The sequence below is a fragment of the Ambystoma mexicanum genome, chromosome 3q, assembly GCF_040938575.1.
Source record: "Ambystoma mexicanum isolate Mex_15411 chromosome 3q, UKY_AmexF1_1, whole genome shotgun sequence".
Lineage (NCBI taxonomy): Eukaryota > Metazoa > Chordata > Amphibia > Caudata > Ambystomatidae > Ambystoma > Ambystoma mexicanum.
In genome coordinates, this window is record NC_090926.1 from 1011769240 (window position 1) to 1011791035 (window position 21796).

General features: G+C 49.6%; 1 protein-coding gene across 4 annotated transcripts in view; it reads right to left on the reverse strand.

The window, feature by feature from the left end:
• The window catches only part of RPTOR (regulatory associated protein of MTOR complex 1), a 2822438-nt gene that overhangs the window by 2457916 nt on the left and 342726 nt on the right, over window positions 1-21796 (reverse strand). For all 4 annotated transcript variants that reach the window (XM_069655181.1, XM_069655184.1, XM_069655182.1 and 1 more), the window contains exon 2: window positions 3751-3853. In XM_069655181.1, the coding sequence (XP_069511282.1) occupies window positions 3751-3853 (103 nt within the window). The remainder of the gene's footprint in view (window positions 1-3750; window positions 3854-21796) is intronic.

Here is a 21796-nt window from a genome sequence, read left to right on the forward strand (position 1 = left end):
CCCCTGCCTGTTCATCCCCCATACCAAAAGGATAGGGAAAAGAGAAAGGAATAACGGGAAAACCTTTTGACTTCAGTCAAAGGTTCATATCGAGGGTCCCGCTGCCCTCTGAAAACTCCACATTTTTTACTAGTGGCTCATTAGTTGAAATGGAAGGGATCAGTACCCCCTCCTGTCCCTCAGATACAATTGGTATATGCTCTGGTATTATTTGGGCATTTAACACAGGTTCAGAAATTGGAATTGCTTGTTCCAGAACAGGAGACAATCTCGCGCGAAAGAGTGTGCGGTGGCCCATTCTTAAAGATAGAATTCTATTTTTCCTGGCCCCCGCTCTCCACTTTGCCCTTTGGTACTATTGTAGATTTTTTGGGAATCTGAGCACTTAGTTGCGCTTTAGGTGAGCCTCCTTCACCTACCAAAACCACTTTTACATTCTCCACAGCAATGGATTGGTCATTAGTGATATCAATAATACTGGCGTCAATACCAGAAATAACACGGGCTTGGTTAGCAATTTGATCTCAAATCATCTGAAATTTCGATGACTGATCCTGGGCCAAAATCAAGATTTGCCCTCGGTGGCTGCCCATCCACAGATGCCACCTCCTCCCTTATCGCCCAGTTAACAAATCGAACCTCAGATCCAAGCTCTTCAAGTTTTAAAGTAACATTGGCCAAAATGATATTAGTAGATTTCAATTCTGCCCAGATGTTATGTAGGGCTACAAAAGAGCTAAGCACCATATTCAAAGCTGACACAGTAGGGTGAGACAGGCAAATGCGCTCATCCACTTCCCTCAATCAAAGTATGATGTAACTCAGAGGAACCCTCATAAACGCCTGCAACATCTCCCGTTTCAAAATATGATTGCCGCTCTTCTTGGCAGGGGTGAGAAGAGTGTTCATTTATTACATCAACTAGTGGAGCTGGAGAGTCAAATGTGGGAACGTCACATGGATTTTGTTACAGGGATCATTGTTTAAAGCCTCCAATTCGCCTTCTGCTAAGTTAGCCAATTCGATGATGCTGATATCAGTCAGGTCTTTTAGCCCCCCCAACATTGGGCTGCGACGCCATCACAGTCGTCAAGCATCACTGTCCCCTTTAGTGTTGGAAGAGATTTAATCTCTGTATTCGTTGTGGCAGATTTGACAAAATAATGATCCATGATCTTTTGACCCGAAATTGGCCTCAAGGACAGAGTAAGGTTGAATGCCTGGGGTGCTAATAAATAAATTGATGCCCCATTGCTCCCCTTTTTGTGGACTAGTGGTGTTTTTTTTCTGGATTAAAAAACTTTTACACCCTAGCGTCAACCTCCTTAGTCCTATTACATATTGTCACAGCTGGTTCAAGAGGAAGAGGTGGATTTTCTGGCCCGAGTTTAATGGCCGTTTCTTGTACTTCAAATGGGTGTGCCTCTCTATCATCAGCAAATTTGACCCCTATTTCAGGTAGATGGGATACATTCACCAGTGTAGGTGGGCTACTGTTGGGTTATCAGCCCACTGGGGTTGTCTTACTTCACGTGGTACCTCCATATGCTCCTCAGCTGGGGTCAGCAGACCAGCCCCACTGCGCAAGCCAGATCTCATTGAGATTATGCAGATACCAACACTCTGAGTAGGCTCCAGGTCAAAGGGTGAAGCCAACAGACACACCCCCGTAGTCCACCGGGCCTAAGAGTTCTCAATAAGATAAAATCAATGTAGAAAATACCAACATAAAATAACCACCCGACTCAAATGGTGTAGATATTATCTTAACACCCTAGACAACGTCGATCTTAAGAATACAGTACACAGTGCGCCACATGGGCAAAGTGAGTAGGGTTTTAGTGTCACTCCAGTACCAGAGGCTCACAGGTCCAGGGAACGCCGAGATCTTAGGGAGCCGCCAGAGTCCGTCTCTCCACCCCTGTCCCGGAGATACAGTAAGTGTTACAAAACAAAGGGAATCCTTAGCTATATGTCTGTGTAGGACCACATCGTGAGAGGCGGCTGCTGGAGTACTTAGAGGGACGATGCACTACCGTTGGAGGGCAATAATCCACCACGAAGGCCCCGCAGACTCACCTTAGTTGGATAGAGTATACTGGGGTATACAGGCAACTAATGGTGTGAGGCCAGGTGTGTTAACTGACCCGTGTGATGAGGACACAGGTCACCGCCGAACTGCCAAACAGTGGCTCCAGCCCTTACTGCCTCCAGGCCTTAACGCTGCAAGGGTGGCTGTATGCTGGTGAAGAACCTCTTTACGAGGTCACGTGCAGCAGTCACATGATCGGGAGGTCCGCCTTTCGTCCTCGTAGCAGCCAAATAGCAAGAGCAAAAGGCAAAAGGCTCGCAATAATGTATTTTTGTGACTTGAATGGACACATAGTTTCACAAAGTGATGATGTCAACGTGCTTGTTAGTCCAAGTTAAGATAAGCAAATAGCTGAATAACCCTTCGAGTAAACACCCCACCCCAAATAATCTCCTAGCCAACTAATGTCACGTTAAATGGCTCATTCGTTAGCACCGAGCTGCTGCAAGACTCAATGAAGATTTCTGGCCATTTCCATAGATGGTTGCTCCTTTGAAGCAGCCAACATTTTCTTTTTAAGAAGGTTTTTCTCAAAACTAAGACAAACACCATTCAATATGGAAGCATTCGCTCCCCTCATACAGTCAATATCGGCTCCCCAACGGCATACTCTCTCGATCACTACTTATCCCGGCTGAACGTCTGAATTGGACTTTTACTGAACGGTTATAAAACACACGCTTTCTGTACGCCACTCGGGTTTACACCTGAAAAATGTCAAACCAAATTATGACAAGCATATAATCAATCTTGAATGCGTCATATTAGAAATCTTTTATATTGTAGTAGTAGTTTCAAAGTGCAAAGCCTGGTCTGCAAATTGGCACCGTTATTTCCCATCTGCAGTATCCAAACCAAAGTGTGCGGATAAAAAGGAAGGGGCAGCTTAGTGGAGTAAAGTGTGGGTAAAACAAACAGACGGAACACCTATGCCCTGTTTAAATTGGGGATATGGCCGCATTGCCTGATGAGCTTCCCATCCTGCAGTGTTCCACTGCACCCCAGAGCCAGACTAAAAATGATTTACTACCAATTCTGCCGATCAAGGATCTTCAAAATATGCAGATCTTAAATGCCACATTACACCTCAAGTCAGGGCACAGATGGAACGCTGACCATCTTTAACTTTAGCACCGAGATGTGTAGACCATTGGACATCGTGTCAGCAGAGCATGCATCAAGAGCCCCAACAAAATGATCCAGTCGCGTGAAATGGTCCCAAAAACAGAATGCCTTGGAGCTTTACACTGCACAGAATTGCGGGTGCCAAAGAAGTACCATGACACAGGAAGAGCAGAAAAGGGGGCACAAGAAGCGAGTAAACCACGCGTGCATATCAATGCAGTAGCATGCGACACTGACACCAGAAACAAAGGAGAAAGCACCATCTGCCTGAGAGGCAGCCTCCCCCACCAAGCGCAAGGATGCAGACACCCGACATCATTAATTTACCTCCGAGGGAGATTTTGTGATAGAGGTATGGCTGAATGATATTCGTATCATGGTGTTGCAGAAAGTACCCAAGGGAAGCACCCATTCACCCTCTGAATGGCACTGGCCTCACAGGTACAAGTATAGCAACTTCATACTGGAAAAGGCATTCACTATTGCCAGGTGAAGACTGCTCCCTCGTCCCCTGAACACAAACATAGACTTACCTATCCAGCACTCCAGTCGGGCACAGGGTGTAGTCTTCACCACGTCTGGGGGGTCTACGCCCACATTCAGACACAACACTAGCGCCACACTGACAGTCTTCATCTAAAGAAAAAAAAGAAGCCAAACATTAGTGCTGGGATTTTCCAATGGGATCTTGCTGCACAGCATTCTGGGAAACATCAGGCACTCTTCACTTTCTGCACAGACAGGTTTACCAAGTCACTGATATCCACATGGTCTTCTATTCACATGGATATGGCAGCTCGTAAACACAACGGCTTAGGGCTCCGATACTCAAGGACTTCATTGCTACAAGATGTGTGCGTGTATAAACATATATACATGCAGAAATGTATTTTTAGTTGGGAGAGTCAATTGAAATAGTTAAATATAACAAAACCATTGAAATGCATCTGTTTGTAACTGAAGTGACCCTAAGATGATGGTTTAATGCACAAAATACCCCTTGAATTCAGCAAATGTCGAATGCCATGCCCCCTATCTCCGAGTGCCCCTATCACACAGCCAAAGTGCACACGGATGACCGCACAGATGCCGCCACTGTTAACTAGTGAAGAACTAGGACCATCATGGCCTGTTGCCGCATTGACCGGGTCATCAGTATGCATTGAGTAGGTACTGGTCAGCACGAGTGGCAACTTTACGCCCACAGCCTGACTGGATTAAAAGGTTCATACACCTGTACAATAGGTTTCATACGCCTTGAAATAAACCTAGGAAATGTTTTCCTCTGAAGGGTAGTTTCCCCCAGAGATTTTCGTTGTGATGTCATCAGTGAGGTAATGTGCGATATCATCAGTATGCTCTAGCTTCCAGTGATGCTGTCGATGTCGTCACTAAGAATGCATGCAATATTTGGTATGTTTTAGGATACATTTTGAATAGTGTTTTGTGACCCTGTGAGAACGTAAAAATTATGTGTGGCTCATTCACAAGATTCTCGAAAAGGAACAATTTACTTACCTGTAACTGTTGTTCTCCAGCATGGGTCTGGCATGGATTCACATGCTCATGAATATTCACCGTCGTCAGGCTGGGAATCCTCGGTAAAGAAAAAAATCAGTATCAGTTACGTTTCTGATCTGTCTTTCTTAGTAGTAACTAATCACTGATCTCTGGGTCATACTGCCCCCAGCCAATGACTGCCCTCTCCCTAAGACCCTCCCCTGGCAGCCATCCTGAGATTTGGTAGCACGTAAGTGGCAGTATGACCAAGTGAAGAGCCACAGAAGGGAAGGAGGGAGGGTTCGCATGTGAATCCATGCCAGACCCATGCTGGAGAACAACAGTTACAGGTAAGTAACTTGTTCCTTTTCGAGAATCTTGTGAATGAGCCACCCATAATTTTTACGTTCTCACAGACTCCTCCCTAGAGTCCCGATCGAAGCAGTAGAATCTTGTGAAGGTGTGCATCGACCTCCACGTAGCAGCCCTGCAGATGTCCAGCAGGGGCACAACAGACAGGAACGCCGTGGTAGCAGCGACCGCTCTGGTCGAATGGGCTCTCGGACGTCCGGGCAGCGGTCGGTTTGCCAACCGGTGACAATGCATGATGCAGCCGGAGAGCCATATGGAAATGGAAACCTTCAAGAGAGCCTTCCCTTGATTCACAGGTCCAAAGATCACAAACAGCTGTGATGTCTTCCGAAAACCCTTCGTGCGGTCCACGTAGAAATTCAGCGCTCTAGCTACGGCCAGCAAGTGCAGAGTCCTCTCGGCCTGCGACGAAGGCAACGGGAAGAAAACTGGCAACACCAAGGGCTCGTTGAGGTGGAAGTCTGACGGCACCTTGGGCATAAAGGAGGGGTGCGTCCTCAGCACCACCCTCGTGTCGTGAAAAGTCAAGTATGGAGGCTTGCAAGATAGGGCCTGGATCTCTCCCACTCCTAGTGCTGAGGTGATGGCCACGGGAAATGCTGTCTTCCACGACAGGAACTTCAACGGCGCCGAATGCATAGGCTCGAATGGGGCCCCCATGAGCCGGGTCAGCACCACGTTGAGCTCCCACGGCGGGGCAGGGGCCTTCACCGGCGGGAACGATCGGAATAGTCCCTTCATAAATTCCTTCATCAGGCGATGAGACCGCAAGGATGCCCGTCCTGTAGTTCTGGTGTATCGGGAGATGGCAGCCAGATGTATCTTGATGGAGGCGTGAGCCAGTCCAGCCTTGGCCAGCGACAGTAGGTACGGCAATACTTGAGGGACGTAATCCGCAGGGGGTTAATCTTCTGTGCGCCGCACCAGACAGAGAACCTCTTCCACTTATGTCCATAGCACGAGAGTTGAGGACGCCCTGGCTTTTGCAAGAACCTCTCTGCAGTCAGCCGGGATATCGTATCCTCCAAACTCTAGTGCTGCAGGAGCCAAGCCTGCAAGTTCAGCGACTCCGGGTCATGATGAAGAATGGCACCTTCTCTGGAGAGAAGATCCGCGTCCGTAGCCAGCTTGATGATAGGTGGGGACGCTGACAAGCACAGAAGGTCCGGGAACCAGATCTGTCTCGGCCACGCCGGTGCGACGAGGATCATCCTGCACCTGGACCTCTTGAGCTGGTTGATGAGACGGAGCAGCAACGGCAACGGAGGGAAAGCGTACAGGAACAGGCCGTTCCAAGGGAACGAGAAAGCATCGCCCATGCTCCTCGGCTGTGTGAACCTGCTGGCGAACCTCTGGCACTTGGAGTTCGTCGCCGTCGCAAACAGGTCGATCTGGGGTTTGCCCCATCGTTGAAAGAGCCGATCCACCTGGTCCTGGCGTAGTTCACACTCGTGGCACGAGCGCAGCTCCCTGCTGAGTGAGCCGGCGATGGTGTTTTTTATTTATGCCAAGTGGAAGGGAACCAGAAACATCCCCTGGGCGACGGCCCAGTGCCACAGATCCTGGGCCTCCTTGGAAAGGGCTGGGGATCTGGTGCCTCCCTGCTTCCGGATGTAGAACATCGTGGTGGTGTTGTTGGTGAAGATCCTCAACACTTTGTCCTTGAGGGATGGAAGGAACGATTTGAGCGTCCAGAACACGGCTCGTAGCTCCAGGATGTTGATGTGGAGAGACCTCTCCTCCGGGAGCCAGAGGCCTCTTGCGCGGAGATCTCCAGTGTGGGCCCCCCATCCCTCCAGAGAGGCGTCCGTCGTCACAGTCTCCTGATACGCCGGGGTCTGAAAGTCTGTGCCTGCCGTGAGGTGCGCACGTGTACCCCACCATAGAATCGCCCGACGGAACTCCTCGTCGAGCGGGATCCTGTCTTCGAAGCTGCCCGCCACTTGAATCCAGCGGGCGTCGAGGAACTCTTGTAGCGGACGCATCCGAAGTCTGCAAAGGGGCACAAGGTAGATGCATGAGGACATCATCTCGAGGAGGGACTTGATGGACCTCACCCTGGCCACATCTGTGGCTAACAGGCGCTGCACCTTGCCCAAAATGCCCTTCGTCCTTTCTTCCAACGGAGATGCCAATCGCTCTACTGCATCGAGCTTCGCTCCCAGAAACAGTGTTAGCTGCGACGGAACCAGGTGGGATTTGGGGTAGTTGATGGCGAATCCCAGTTCTGTGAGCAGGCGGACGGTCCTCGCTTTGTGTTCGACGGCGAGTTCTCTTGACCTTGCACCGATTAGCCAGTCGTCCATGTAGGGGTAGACGTGGATCTCCTGCAGGCACAGCCGCACCGCCACTGGAGCGAGGCACTTGGTGAACACCCTGGGTGCCGACTTTAATCCGAACAGCAGGGATCTGAATTGGTAGTGACGGCCCTGGACTACGAATCTGAGGAACTTTGTGTCCTTTTAGAATGGGGATATGGAAGTAAGCATCCTCCAGGTCCAACGACGATAGGAAGTCGCCCTCCTCCAGCTGTCCCAGCACGTGCTGGAGGGTGACCATCCTGAATTTCTGTGCCTTGATGCACTTGTTTAACCGACGCAGGTCCAGGATGGAGCGCCAACCGACTGTCTTCTTTCTGACGAGGAAGTACCTTGAGTATACTCCGGAGCCCCGGAGCCTCTTGGGGACGAGCTTGATGGCACCTTTCTTGAGCATCGCCCTTACCTTCAACAGCAGTTGAGGGACGGGATTCTCCTTCCTGGCCACGGGAGGAATGCGAGGACACTTCTTTTGAAATTCTAGCGAGTGTCCGTGGGCCAGGGTGTCCAGCACCCAACGGTCGGTGGAGATGGACTCCCACACGCTGATTAACTTCGTCAGCCGGCCTCCCACCGGGGTGCTTCGGTGGGGGCCCGACGCAACGGCCGGTTCAGTCCTGCTTGGAAGAGGCCTTGCCGTCTTGGCCTCCTTGACAATGGCAGAGACCCTCCTTGCTTGCCGCGGCCTCTGTAGGCCTCATGGGACGAGGAGCGGGCCGCCTGGCAGTACGTAGAAGAGCCACCGCTGGATCCTTGGAGGCTCCCTGTCTGCCTCCGGAGCTCCGAAAGGGCCGCTGTTGCTTAAGGACTCCTAGGGCTCGGGCTGTCTCTGTGTCGGTCTTGATGGCCTGGAGGGACTCATCCACCGTCTTCCCAAACAGGTTGTTGCCGTCAAACGGCATATCCAACACTCTGGTCTGGACGTCCTGGCGAAAGTCCGTAGCCCTGAGCCATCCTCGTCGCCGAAGGCAAACCCTGTTTCCCAGCTGGCGAAATCCGGTATCGGCAATGTCCGTTGCCACCATAATGGCGTGATCCGACGCCACCTCACCTTCCTGCAGAATCTGTAGGGCCTCTGCCCTCTTGTCGTCCGGTAGAAAGTCTAGCAGGGGTGTTATCTTGAACCAGAGCTCCCTGTCGTAACGGGCCACAATCGCTAAGGCATTGGCCGCCTTAATCGTCGTCGCCGCTGACGAGAGGACTTGTAGTCCCATGGAGTCCAACTTCTTGCCCTCGCTGTCTGGCGGGGAAGTGGAAGTTGAAGCTGCCACACCCGCCGCCTTCTTCTTGGCCGCTGCCGAGACGACCGAATCCGGCATAGGCTGGGCCCTGAGGCACAAGGGGGTGGAGTCGGGGACCCGGTACTTCTTCTTGTACCTGTCCCTCTTGGCGGTTGTCGTGGAAGGGTTCTTCAGGATAGCCAGCCCTTCGTCCCAGATGTCGTCGAGCAACAATACCACGAGGACCATCTTTCTCTTGGCCTCCCGTCGTTGGTAAAGAAAGCCTTCCTTTTTCTGTTCCTCAGGGCAGAGCTGGAAGAGCTCGGATGCCCTGGCTATCATGGCCTGCAAAGAGCCAATTTCGTCGGGCTGAGAGGCCCGAAGGGGGGCAGGGGGGGGGGGGGGTGATGAAGGAATGTTCGTTGTATTATCGCCACCATCGTCGTCCGTCCCCCGTCGCTGTATCATCCCTAGGGTCTGGCGAGGGGGATGAGGGGTCCACAGGCCTTGTGGGCACAAAGGGCGGTGAGGGGTGGACTTTCCTCCGCTTGTTCGGAGGGCTTTCCGACGGTCCAGGTTCTGGATCCTCCGTCGGGTTCCAACAAAATGGCCGCCGAGCTATCCTGGGGCTCGGGCAATGGGTGCTAAGGGCGGGATGGCTGCTCCACTGGGCCCTCGTCGTCGCCATCGTCGCTATCTTCGATCACATCAGCAGGATCCTTCCCCGGGGATCGAACCTTCTCGAACCTCTTGTTGAGGCCTTCGAACCTCTTGTTGAGGCCTTTCACGGTTTCCACTAGATCCTCCTCGGAGGCTGAATCCGAGTCCGTAATGGCCACCCACCCTCTTTTTCCACCGGGGTCTTCATGGGGTCTTAACGATGGGCTGGAAAGAGGATTCCCTCTGCGGTGGCAGGGAAACTCTGGGCCCCGAGGCTGCCTCCATTGGAGTAGTCTCTGCCGGCTTCGCCAGGGCCGCTGCGACAACCTTGATGGAGGCCTTTGCCGGTTGGATCAAGGCCCTCACCACCTTAGGTGCGTCCTGGGCCTTCGCTTTGGGGGGAGGGTCATCGCCTCGCTCCCCCTCGGCTCCCTTCGAGATCGACCGGGGCCTCTCCAGAAGCTTACCCGGGTTCTCGGACTTCCTCTTCCCCGAACCAGAGCGCTGGCTCGCGGTTGATCGTGACGGGGGAAGTCACGCCCTGCTTGGCAGCCGAAGAGCCCGACCTTTCGGCGCTCTCGGTGCCCGCAAACTCACGGCGCTTGGCCTTCTGTTGGGCCCCCGTCGCCGGGGCGCCCTCACAGGACTTAGAAGACCGCTCAGACTTTTTCTTCGCCTTCTCACCTGCTGTGCCCTTCTCCAGCCAGGCTGCGAGGCGGGAACAATGATCTTGCTTGGTCCATTCCGACAGGTTCTTGCAGAACGCACAGTCCTTTCCCACGTGCGTCTTGTCCTCATGAAGGCAGTACAGACATCTCGAATGCTCGTCCTCCTTGAAAACATTTTGCAATCCGCATCCCGGGCAGCTCCTGAACAGCTTGGATCCGGGAGTCTAGCTTCCCTTGTCCTGGGGCCATGTCCGTTGAGGTAGGCCTCAGATCTTCTAGAACCTCCAAGAAGCGTAACTCGACGAAAACTTGACCCTTGAGGGGCGTAGAAGAATTCCGATAACGTGGGCCCATTATCGGAAGTGGAAACGGTGGAGCTTGAGGCTCGATCAAACCAAAAAAATGAGAAAATCTCCGGAAAAAGCGCGAAAACGCAGTAAAAGCTCGAGAGCTAAAGCACGAGGACTCCCAACACTTGAACGTGCGGTAAAAATCTGAGGATGGCTGCCAGGGGAGGGGGTTAGGGAGAGGGTAGTCATTGGCGGGGGGCAGTATGACCCAGAGATCAGTGATTGGTTACTACTAAGAAAGACAGATCAGAAACGAAACTGATACTGATTTTTTCTTTACCAAGGATTCCCAGCCTGACGGGGAATATTCATGAGCATGTGAATCCATGCCAGACCCCATGCTGGAGAATGCCCTGTCTTGCACCAGCTACCTCTTTAGTCGGGAGTAGATTTAATTTAGAACATAACATATCAAATCTATATTTTCTAGATGGATGTTGTCGGAGATAAAAAGGCAGAATGTTAAAAGCTCTTATTTCATATGTAAGATGATTTAAAAAGTTGATAGTTCATAGCTTTATCTGTTCCTAATCCAGTCAAATACAAAAATTAGCTTTTCTATATTGATTGCTGAACCATCAGAGCCAGTGGATCCAAGTTATATCCTCTCATGATTGTCAAGTGCTTGTGAACAGTACCGTACGCAATTCAAACATCAAGCATCAAGCATTGTCAGGGGCTGCATAATAACTTTCAATAATTGCAGTCCCCTCCAATCAGCATGGGCCCGGAGAGAGAGATCAGGCCCATCTTGTGTCGGAGAAATGCAATGGGGATTCCCTTTGGGACTAAGAGCAGCCGCTTCAATAGCAATGACTCAAGTCTGTCCCATTGGTTTGTTTAAAGCCCTGCATCAGCCCCATAAAGCAAACATGGAATTGCCTTTTGATGGTAATATTTCAAAACTGGAATAGCTGCGAATCTTCCGTCCTTTTTTTTGTTTTTAGCAGATAGTTCAAAAGAATTTAATTTTGTTTTTCCTCTTGATTAAGTACATTCGACCTGAATGTTTTTCAAAGATTGACTCCTAGGTATTTATTTATTTGTATTTATTTTTGTTACGCGGCAAAAGCCCGCAGGCATTTAAAGCTGGGAACCACTTCCAGACGTGTGTGGCTAATGGACCATTTCAAGTGCCGTCTCCTTTTTTGAGTAATTTAACATGACTATTTTTGGTTTAGGGACATTCAGTGGTAAATTCAAAGATGTAAAGTAGGAGCTGATCGCTGTCAGTGATCTTTGAAGGCCGATTGGGGTCAGGTCGAACAAGACCATCATCTGCATAGGCTAGATAATTTATCAGATTTCCCAGCTGAGGCAGAAAGTTATTTATTTTCCCAAGGGCCTTTGCCAACTCATTTATGTAAATGGAAAATAAAAATGGGGTAACACACAGCCCTGGCGTAAACCACAAAGGGTGCTTATCAATCTATAATAATTGCCATTTTGATCCAAACGGACCTTCATTTTGGTGTCCGAGTCCAAGGCAATTTAGCATACCAATTAGTCCAGGTGGACACCCCAAATCATGCAGTTTTTGCCAGAGAGTGAAACGATTTACTCTGTCAAATGCCTGGGATATGTCTAGGAAGGCACAATATTCAACCCTTTTTTCTTGGATTGCCTTTGATTCTAGTAAATTAATTGAAAAACAATAATGTGATGTGTTTAGGTCAGGTCTGAAGACAGATTGATATTTGTCAGTGCAGCTTTTGTTTGATGCCCAAAGCTGCAGTTCTCTCAAAATTAATGCCCTGAAGGTTTTACTCGAGAAATCTAGCGATGAGATAGGTTAATTCCATCGAACTAGCGCCCTTTTTATGTATAACCACAATCAGGGCTTTCTTCCAAGACAAAGGGAGTTTACTGGACTTCAGAATATCCTGAAAAAAAAAGATTCAGGAAAGCAGATCAAAGATTTTTGTTGGATTTCAGGATGGCATTTGCCAAACCATCAGGTCCTGAATCATTGGAAGCTTTAGTTTTTTTTAAATCATATTTTAAACATCCATCAGCTCTACCTTCATACCTTTCCTCCAGCAAACATCATAGAAAGGGGACTCAGGGACTAAGCCAAATTTGCAGTTTAAATCAGTCATGATTCAATCCCAGTGTGCAATTTTGGCATTTGATAACATTGTTTCCCAGTCCTTGTTATACAGCAAGGTGCCTTTTTTTTAATGCATGATTTCGATGAACTAAAACGATGCCCGTCTTGACATGCCCGATTTAGAAATCATGCATGAATTATGCTGCAAATTAGTCTTAGTCCCAGAGTCCCCTTTCTATGACATTTGCTGGAGGAAAGATTTGAAGGTAGAGCTGTCGGATGGTAAAAATACGATTAAAAAAGTGATCCTACACAACTCATTTAGCCTCCCAGTGGCTAACCGGTCAAAATTGCTGGTCACTAAATATTTCCAAATGGTCAACACCCAGGAGTGATTTGTTTTCAGGGTACGCTATTCAAAAAAAGCCTCACGCATGCTTTATCTGGCTGTAGAATAGCATCCATCTATAATAACAGCAACCATTGTTATAGTGCACATATGAAAGGAATTTGCTCTAAGATGCTCACAGAAACACTGCTTTAAAATCCTGTCCCTCTCCAAATCTCAGAAGTGAGCAGGAAGGTGCCCGTGTCCCCACACTGACTAATCGGTTATTCTCCAACTATGCTATGTGTATGTGCACCTCTTTGACGTGGCTTCTAAACTTATTACACATGCTCTGGTATATGAACCTTTTGATGTTTGATTTGAGATGCGCATCAATGCTGAAGAGTTCTGTACCTATGCGAGATGTAAGCATTGGCCCAAATAGGGCATGTCTATATTGGGGTTACTATGCAGAAGAGGATGCCACTGGCGTAACAGGAGCCCCCGCGGCGTGGGGGCCCCGCTAGCACATGTCCTGGCAGGGGGGCCCCACTTGGAGAAAAAAAAAAAAGGAAAAAAAGAAATGTTTTAAAAATCTTTTTTAAAAATTTCTTTTTAAAATCACTCTTCCTTTATAAAGAAAATTATGTCTTTATGAAGGCAGAGTGACTACAAAAAGAAACTCTTTTTGAAGTCTGAGGGCTCCCCTCACCCCGGGACATGGAACACCCCCAGGCTGGAGGCCTCCAGGTCATGGGGTGGGGGACCCCTATGACTTCAAAAAAGAAATAGTTTATTTTATTCTGCCTTCATAAAGAAATTATTTCCGGAATGGTTTGGTCCTTAACGGAAATCATTTCTTTATGAAGTCAGAGTGATTTCAAAAAGAAACCATTTCTTTTTGCAGTAATAGGGTTCCCCTCAACCCCATGACGTGTGTGTGCATTATGAAAGGGTGCACACAAATGTATGGGTGGCTGCCTGGGTGGGCCTGCATGGAGAAAGGGTGCCCTTAAATGTATAGGTGGCTGCCTGGGTGTGTGTGCCTCTATGGTGAAAGGGTGCACACTTAAATGTATGGATGGCTGGGTGTGCGTGTATATGGTGAATGGTGTGTGTGCTTGTGTTCAGGGGCGCAACAAAACCTACATTTCGGGCGGCTGATCCTTCAAATGTTGGGAGAGGCGCTAACTTCATGGGCGGTGGGAGAGGGGCAAACTTATTTGTGTGGGGGCATCCAACTTCTTTGCGCATTTTAATGAGACTATTCCAGCTCAGCTTCAATGTTACAAGCAGTTTACTCTCTCCTTTAAGTGTGAAAGCACCCACTTATGAACTGCTGTGAGAATGAACAGTCTCCGGTTCCCTTTCTACCAATCACTTCCCTGGCATCAAAGTATTAAACCCACATCACAATTTAAATTGCCTTAAAAATCTGGCATTTGAATGCAGATACTAACAGTGAAATGCTTTACGTTAGTAATTGCTGGACCCTTGTTAACAGCAAAACCCATGTGCCGTTTTACATCTGTGTCCTGTTCAGCTCAGCAACTGCTCTGAAGGTCAGCCAGGTTGAGTCGGCATAGCCCAACATTTCTGGGGGTGGGTGGGGCAGCCCAGTCAACTCAATATTGTTAAGCCCCTACTTTTGTTTAATGCCTTAATTACTTATGGGTAATAGTCATTACTCCTAGCCCTATTTTTCCTTGTCCCAGTACTTGTGTATGAGGTAGTACATGTTTATAAGGCAAAATGCCTCATACACAAGTACTGGGATGAGGTAGAGGTACATTGAGGTAATTCCTGCCTTAGCTACCTGTATCCTCATTACTCCTAATCCCACTCTTCCTCATCCCAGTACTTACCTGTGAGGCAAGGAGCCTCAAGCTCAAGCTCTGGGACAAGGAAGCGGGACATGAAAGTAATTATGGGCCAAGGAGCTGATTCTGGAGGTCGGGGTAGTGCACGAGAGGGAGAGGGGTATGTGTGGGGGGTGAGATTGTGCGATAAATCATAATAGTTGTCCATGTCCAGGCTAGGAAGGCATGATATGTGGTATTAGTGGCTAGAGAGGCATTTTGGTGCAGCCAGTCTAGTTATTCCTCAGTTTGGTATGACTTTTATTAACTGCACATTTCTGATAAAACAGTCATGCTAAGTGTAATTACCTGGCTCGACTGGCATTTGGGTGCTGCCAGTCTAGCCGTTTCTCACTGTGGCAATGTATATTTGTTTGGGCATCTGCGATAAAATAATATGATACAAGTCTATTACAATACGTCTGTACACAAGTGTTTCTAGGCACGACAAGGGAGGGAAGACAGGGAGGACAAGACAAATGATCTTACTAGTCCTTGTGTCATTCAGATCGTGCAAATGCGAGAATGAGAAATGCAAGGGGAGAGGGAGGGGGAAAGTGCAAGGAAGCAGGAAGAAGAAAACAGGGCAGTAATGCTCTTAGTAAGTGCAGCGAGGGCAGTGCGGCTCTTGGCATTGCAAGGAGAACAAGGGACTGTAGGGTTACAGCCCCTAAGTGCGTGGTAGGCCGGAGGCAGTGGAGTGTGACTAATCATGAAAGAGCCTGGCCTCAGTGAGACTCTGAGGGTAGCCAAGAAACCAGTCGGTACAGCAGACAGGTAGGTAAGCAGGGGAGGGAGAGAGAGCGAAAGCAGAGAAGAGGAATGTTTTGAGCTGCTTCCGGAACATCTGGTGGTCTGCTAAACTTTGAGAGGGGCAGGGAGGTCATTCCAGAGGGAGGCATCTGCAGAGGAGAGATCTACCCCCCCAATCTCTGCCCGGAGAAGCGTCTAGCCCTTAGAGAGTTGGAGGTAGCTGGGGGAAGGGCTTGAGAAATAAGGTATTTTGGAAGAGAGAGTTGGATGTAGTGTGGGCCTGACCCCAGAAAGCCTTGTGGACAATCCAAAGGTTCTTGAACTTGATTCTTGCAACCACCAGGAGCCAGTGGGGAGATTTCAGGGCTGGCGAGATAGGATCCCTGGGCTTGTGGCCAAGGATAAGTCTCGCAGTCCTGTTCTGGATTAGTTGCAGAGGGCCGAGAGTAGAGGAAGGCAGCTTGAGAAAGAGGCTGTTGCAGTAGTCCAGCCTAGAGAGAAACAGGGCTCTGGAGACAGTGAGCTTCTGGGAGAAAGTGAGAAAGGGAAGAGTCCCTTTGAGGAGGAGCAGCTAGTTAGTAGTGAGACTTATTGGCGATGTCCGAGATGCGAGGAGAGAAAGAGTGGAGTCGAAGATGAGAAAGGGTGTTTTGCCTCGCAGGAAGGCGAAGGAAGAGGGCCCAAGTTGGGCGGCCAGAGTGAGAGAGGGAAAGCAGGGGCAGGGGTCCCAATGAGACGGATCGCCATCTTGATGGCATAAAGGCAGAGATTGTTGAAGGCGCACCAATCCTGAATCACGGATAGACAGTCAGGAATGAGCGAGAGATGAGAGGAGCCTCAAAGAAAGCTGAATGCCATCCGCAAAACACTAAACGTTAGAGGAGAAGGTAGAAATCAGGTGGGCCAAAGGGGCCAAGAAGCGGTTGAAAAACCAGGGTGAGAGGATAGAGCCCTGGGGAACGCCACAGGTAGAGAGAGAGGTGACGGAGAGAAAGGGACCAAGTTGGTTCTGGGAGGGGCAGTCCAAGAGGAAGGAGGTGAGCCACTCCAGGGCCTGATCCGTGATGCCCAGGTTCTCAAGTAGTCGACTAATCAGGATGGAGTGGTTCACAGTGTCGAAAGTAGAGGAAAGATCAAGGAAGGCTAGGACAGAAGGAATGCTGGAATCGAGGTTAGAGAGCAGATCTTCACGGGTGTTCAGAAGGGCAGTTTCTGCGCCTCTGGCAGCTCTGAAGCCAGACTGATGGTCATGGAGACAACCAAGAGATTCAATGTGGAGAGTAAGCTGGGAGATGGCCAGCTTTTTTCCAAGAGTTTTCCCAAGAAAGGGGTGATGGCGATTGGGCAATAGTTTGATGGACAGGTAGGATCGGCAGACAGCTTCTTGAGGAGTGGGTGCACAAGGGAGTGCTTAAGAGGAGAGGGGAACGTTCCAGTGGTGAAAGAGTGATTACAGAAATCGGCCAAGGCTGCAGCAAGGATGTCAATATGGTCCTTGATGGTTCTGGGAGGAGCAGGGTAGCACCTGTTTGGAAAACACTTTCATGGATCGGGCTGGTCTAGAAACATTGTCAGGTGTCGTCAGAGAGCAAGAGGAGAAAGGAGGAGGAGGAGAGGAAGAGATGGCCAAAGGGGGGGCCGAGAGAGGAAGAGGGAGAAGAAGAGGAGATAGTGGAGAGGATGTCCTGAGTTTTAGCAGAGAAGTGAGAGGCCAGAGCCATACAGAGGGCCTGGAAGGGAACAGGAGAGGTGGAGACCGCAACAGGATTTACCAGTTCCGTGCAGATTTTAAAGAGTTTTGCCGTGTTGTTAGAGGACGCAGAGACCCGGGCTTCAATGTGTGCTCTCTTCTTGATGAGTGTTATTGCTTCGACTAGCATTTCTGTGCAACCAGTCTAGGTATGTCTAAATGTGGCCTGGCATGCTTTACTCTAATGTTATTACGTGTCTACACTGGTCTACAAAGTGCATCCAGTGGGACACATTTTTCAATGTGGAATGGCATTTTTAATAGTAAAGCATTAATGTTCCTGTGCACTGTTGGTGACTTGCATGTATTGGATTGGTGTTACCCTCAAACAATTGCAAAACTCTGGCTTTTTAGCCAATTTTTCTCAGAAAGTGTGCTGTATGTTGCATTAAAACACATTTTTCTTTCTTTCTCCTAGTACGGTGTGCCATACTGCTTCAGCAGCGTGTTCTTATGTATTGTACACGCATGATAATCTAGGCCGGCCCAGAGTGTACGACAACCCTTGATTTGTTGCCAAGTTGGGGTGGGGGGCCCCCTCAGCATGGCTCACAGGGGGCCCCACATTTTGTGTTATGCCACTGGAGGATCCATGTAAGAGCAAAGTAGAAACCCACACTCCCTCGTTCTGGCCTATTGCAGGCACTTGCTTATTTTATGCCAACTGTGTTACTGTAGGCTATTGCACATGTCTCAAGAGGCCACCATTTGCCATGCTCCTTGCAGGGCAGGACTAAGACTTTGCAGGGCTCACTGTGAATGTTGTGCGCGATTAATGCTGTGTGAGATAAGGCACAGGACACCAACGTTCCAAAGAGTAGTTCCTCTCGGAGTTCCATTGGGAAACAACGCTTTTCTGGCTGGTGGAATGAGAAAGGCCCAGGGATGGTGTGGTTTCCTTGTGGGCTGCTGGCTATGGAAGAAGGGTGCACGGGTCAGCATGGAACGTTGGCAGAACATCTGTAAAGGGTGGTACTGCCCAGACGGCTGTAGCCATGGCTTTTAGTGGGTCGGGGCTAGCCGCGGAGGCACCCCCAGCAGATTCAGAAATATGCGTCTGAGGCGGGGTACTGCCGGGGTCCCCAAAAGTCTGCTGCAGCCGTTAGAGGATGAGGAATTTTTCTAAAGCCTGAAGCTCTCGCTCATGTGCGAGAGATTCAGAAAAAATGCCTTCTCTACAATCATGGTGCTGGCACCTGCGAGGCATCCCTTTAAATCAAGAGGTGCCTGTGAGCCCGTGCCACCATTATAGAAGAAAAGGGGAAGCCGCTGGAAGCCGAGGGCTTTCTTCCTAAAGCCTGAAGCTCATGATGGCTCACGGGAGGTTCAGCCATTAGGGAAAAAAGGCCTCCACTTCCAGGGGCCTCACCTTTTCAGCCTTAATTGTGCTGCTGCCCCTTATCAAATAACTAGAGAGGGGCAGCACCACCATTAAGGCTGAAAACATTACCTTTTAGGTAATAGATGCAGAGATAGAGAGTGCTGATCTCTACAAAGGGCCGATTGGAGGGGGTGCCGAGCCGGGAGCGTGGCCTTAAGAGCCGACAAGCCACACGCTGCCTTTAGGCCACGCCCCCTTGATTAGCCTGGCTCGTTTTGTCATGCCACTTAAGGCAATAACTGTAGCATATCATGTCATCTCACTGCTCTGGTGATCGAGGCCTAAGGCAGGACTCGGGCCCTGCTGAGATCATGCCAGGTTGGACAGCAATGCGCCGACTGCCTGACCCGACCCTTGATGGAGAGAGGCAGTCATCTTTAGTGCGAATGGGAGGGGCAGCCACGCTCCCCAGGAGTGCTGCTCAGATGCAAGGCAGAGGGAGAACAGGCTCCGCCTGTGCACTAGACCAACGCGCTGCCCCCCCCCCCCCCACTCCTTCTAGGAGCGATGTAAGAGGCTGCTAGTGGCGTGCTTGGGAGCTCTCGGGGCGGCAAGCAGACATTTTGAAAGAGCAATAAGGCCGCGATTGAGTTTTTGGGTGGGGCAGACTGCAGTAGTCACTTGTAATGTTGTATCGTTGTAATTTACTACCGTAAATTAATTTTATTTGGTGCTTTATTAACGTTGTGCTAGCTGTGGGAAGGGGGAGATGGTCTAGGGGGAGGGATGCTTACTGCGAGCATGCTGGGTGGGTCCCTAGAAGTCTCCCTATCCAAAAACACTTTCCAAGAAGACAGGAAGAAGTCAATTGTCCGCCACGGCGGGCTAGACGGCCTGGTCTGTGGCACGCTCCGATCCCTTTCAGAATGGACTGGCCTTGGGCAGGCTTATGGCTAGGTCCTCCCTCGCTTCCTACAATGAGCCAGTAAATTCTAATATCAATGACATACGGGTGTGCCTCAAGAGACACTTTATGCCCGTTATAGAGGAGGAGGCCCTTTAAGATGGAAACCTTGGAGGGGTACGTCATTTACCAGATGCACATTTATCACCATATGTTTACCACCTCTCGTACAACCAGGGGGTTGGCTAGCCAATTCATTTTGCAGTGGAACAGTGCTCAATATGCACGTTCTTTGGCTTAAGAGAGCCCTTCAGGTCTAAAAGATCAACCAGGTGTCATGTGATCATTTGCTTTTAGAAGGCAGGAGTGTAGCCCATCTCCTGTTAATGACACTGCCCTGTTGAAGGCGGTCTAAATTATTCTGTTCCTTACAGTTCTGGCGAGGGAGGCTACATAGCAGGTCGGAGAGGGTACCACCAGCAGGCCAGCGTGAAAGCACCGTGGGATACAGCTAACACAAGTACCCTCATTAAGGACAGGGAAAGTGGAGTCCAAGGAAGTTCCCATGGTCATCGCTGCCAAGTGCAGTATGGAAAGGGAAAGGGTGCACTTATAACAAGGGAGTGGTCTACTAAAGATTCTTTGAGGACTTCATTTCTGTGGTTTTGGAGTGGTACAGGTCACATTTGTCCGGTCCAGAGCCCCAAAATACCTTAAAATGGCCATGTGCACAAAAGAGGCTTGGCATCTACTAGCCCCCATAAGCAGGCAAGGTTATACATAAAGGCACACTAAACGGGCAGAAAGCAGCTCCTCTGACAGTCCCCCCACGCATTGCCCACCTGGGTCCCCCTTAACGCCATCATAAATTAAACAAATGCTTCTTAGCACGGCAGCTTGGTGTGTGACAGTGGGGAAAGGCCCACACTGTTGGGCCGCCGAAGCGGATAAGCATCCTCCGTCAATACAAATGGAGGATCCAGGTTGCAGCCCAGCAGAAAGCACAGCAGCCCCCATCCCCAGGGTCTTCATTAGGATTCAGGGCAGAAATAAAAACAACTCTCGGCATCAGCCCCAGCTCAGAGAAATGTTTAATTTATAGAAAAGGCGAAAACTAGAGCACAGAACAGAGAGCAAGCGAGAGCGGGAGAGCTAGGATGAGGAGGCAGAGCAGGCGAGTTGGGGGATATGTGGAGATGCAACAACATGAAGGACAGAGGGGAGAAATGGCGGAGGCCAAGGAATAAAAGGAAGGGGAGATGGGGTCGTGAGGGAGGGGTACGAAACAGCAACACATAAGGAAGAAGTGGGCATATGTGTGGAGACACACCAAACGGAGGAAAGGAAGAGTGCAACGGGGGAGGCAGGGGCAGAAGAAATGGGGGTGGTGAAGACAGCGAGAGATGGGCTATGAAGAGATGGCAGAGAGGAAAGAAAGGAGGCAGCAAGAGTGGGATGGAGAAGGAGTACGAGGAAAATGGGGGTAGAAATGAGGGATGCAGGAGAAAAGTGACAGGGCAAAAGGACATGGAAAATGTGGAACATGGTGAGATGGAGAACCGCAACGGGAAGAAAAGAAAATCAAGAGGTGGACGATGAATAAGACAGAAAAGAGGATAGAATAGATGGAGAACAGAGTGGAAAGGAGATGAGACCTTAAGTGATTGAAGAGATGGGTTGGGGGTCAGTGTGGCTGAAAAGGGACGGAAAGAGATGGTAATGAAGGAGTGAAACAGAAGAGGTGGAAGGCGGACCAAGGATAGGGAATGGACTATAATGAAAGAAATGGCAAGGATGACGGTAACAGAGGGGGTGAAGAAAAGCGGCACAGAAGAGATGTGGGGTACAGCGCATAGAAGACATGGAAAGATGAGTGAGCAAAAGGGAGGCAGAAATTCGGAGATGGTAGCAACAGAGTGAATAGGAGGAAAGAAATGGGAAGAAGGCAGGGAACATCAGGGAACTGAAGTAAATAACACGAACATGGGGATGTAAGGGTCGCGAAAGAGCTAGAGTCAGAAATAGGAAACAAAAAAAAGGACATTGTGAGCAGGAGGAGGGGGAGGATACAATATGAAGCAGAAGGCTAAATGGTACGGAGTCGACTGGACTAAAGGAATGGAGTAAAGGAGGGCCAGGGTGAGATGCAGGAGAGAAGGTCATTAAAAAAAAGCAAAACGGGAAGAGGTGTTTTAAGGAGACGGAGAAAGGCGTACAGAGATGGTGGAGGACCAGTGGGCGAAAGTCGTAGAAAGAGTTAGGGGGTCAGAGGAGAGCCAGTGAAGGGGAGAGAAAAAGGGACAGTGCATGAGATACTGGAAAATGAGGAGAGGAATGTAGTCAGAGCTATTGGAGGAGTAACAAGAAAAGGAAGGGCAGGCAGAAAAGAAAGAAATTGTCCAAAAGGGAAGAGGTATGTTTTTGGAGGCACGAAATCTTTTGAAGTCTCCATACGCCTGTTCGGAATGAACGCACTCCTGCCCCCAATAAAGAGGAAACAAAAAGTTTGGCGCTCCCTCGCGGGTC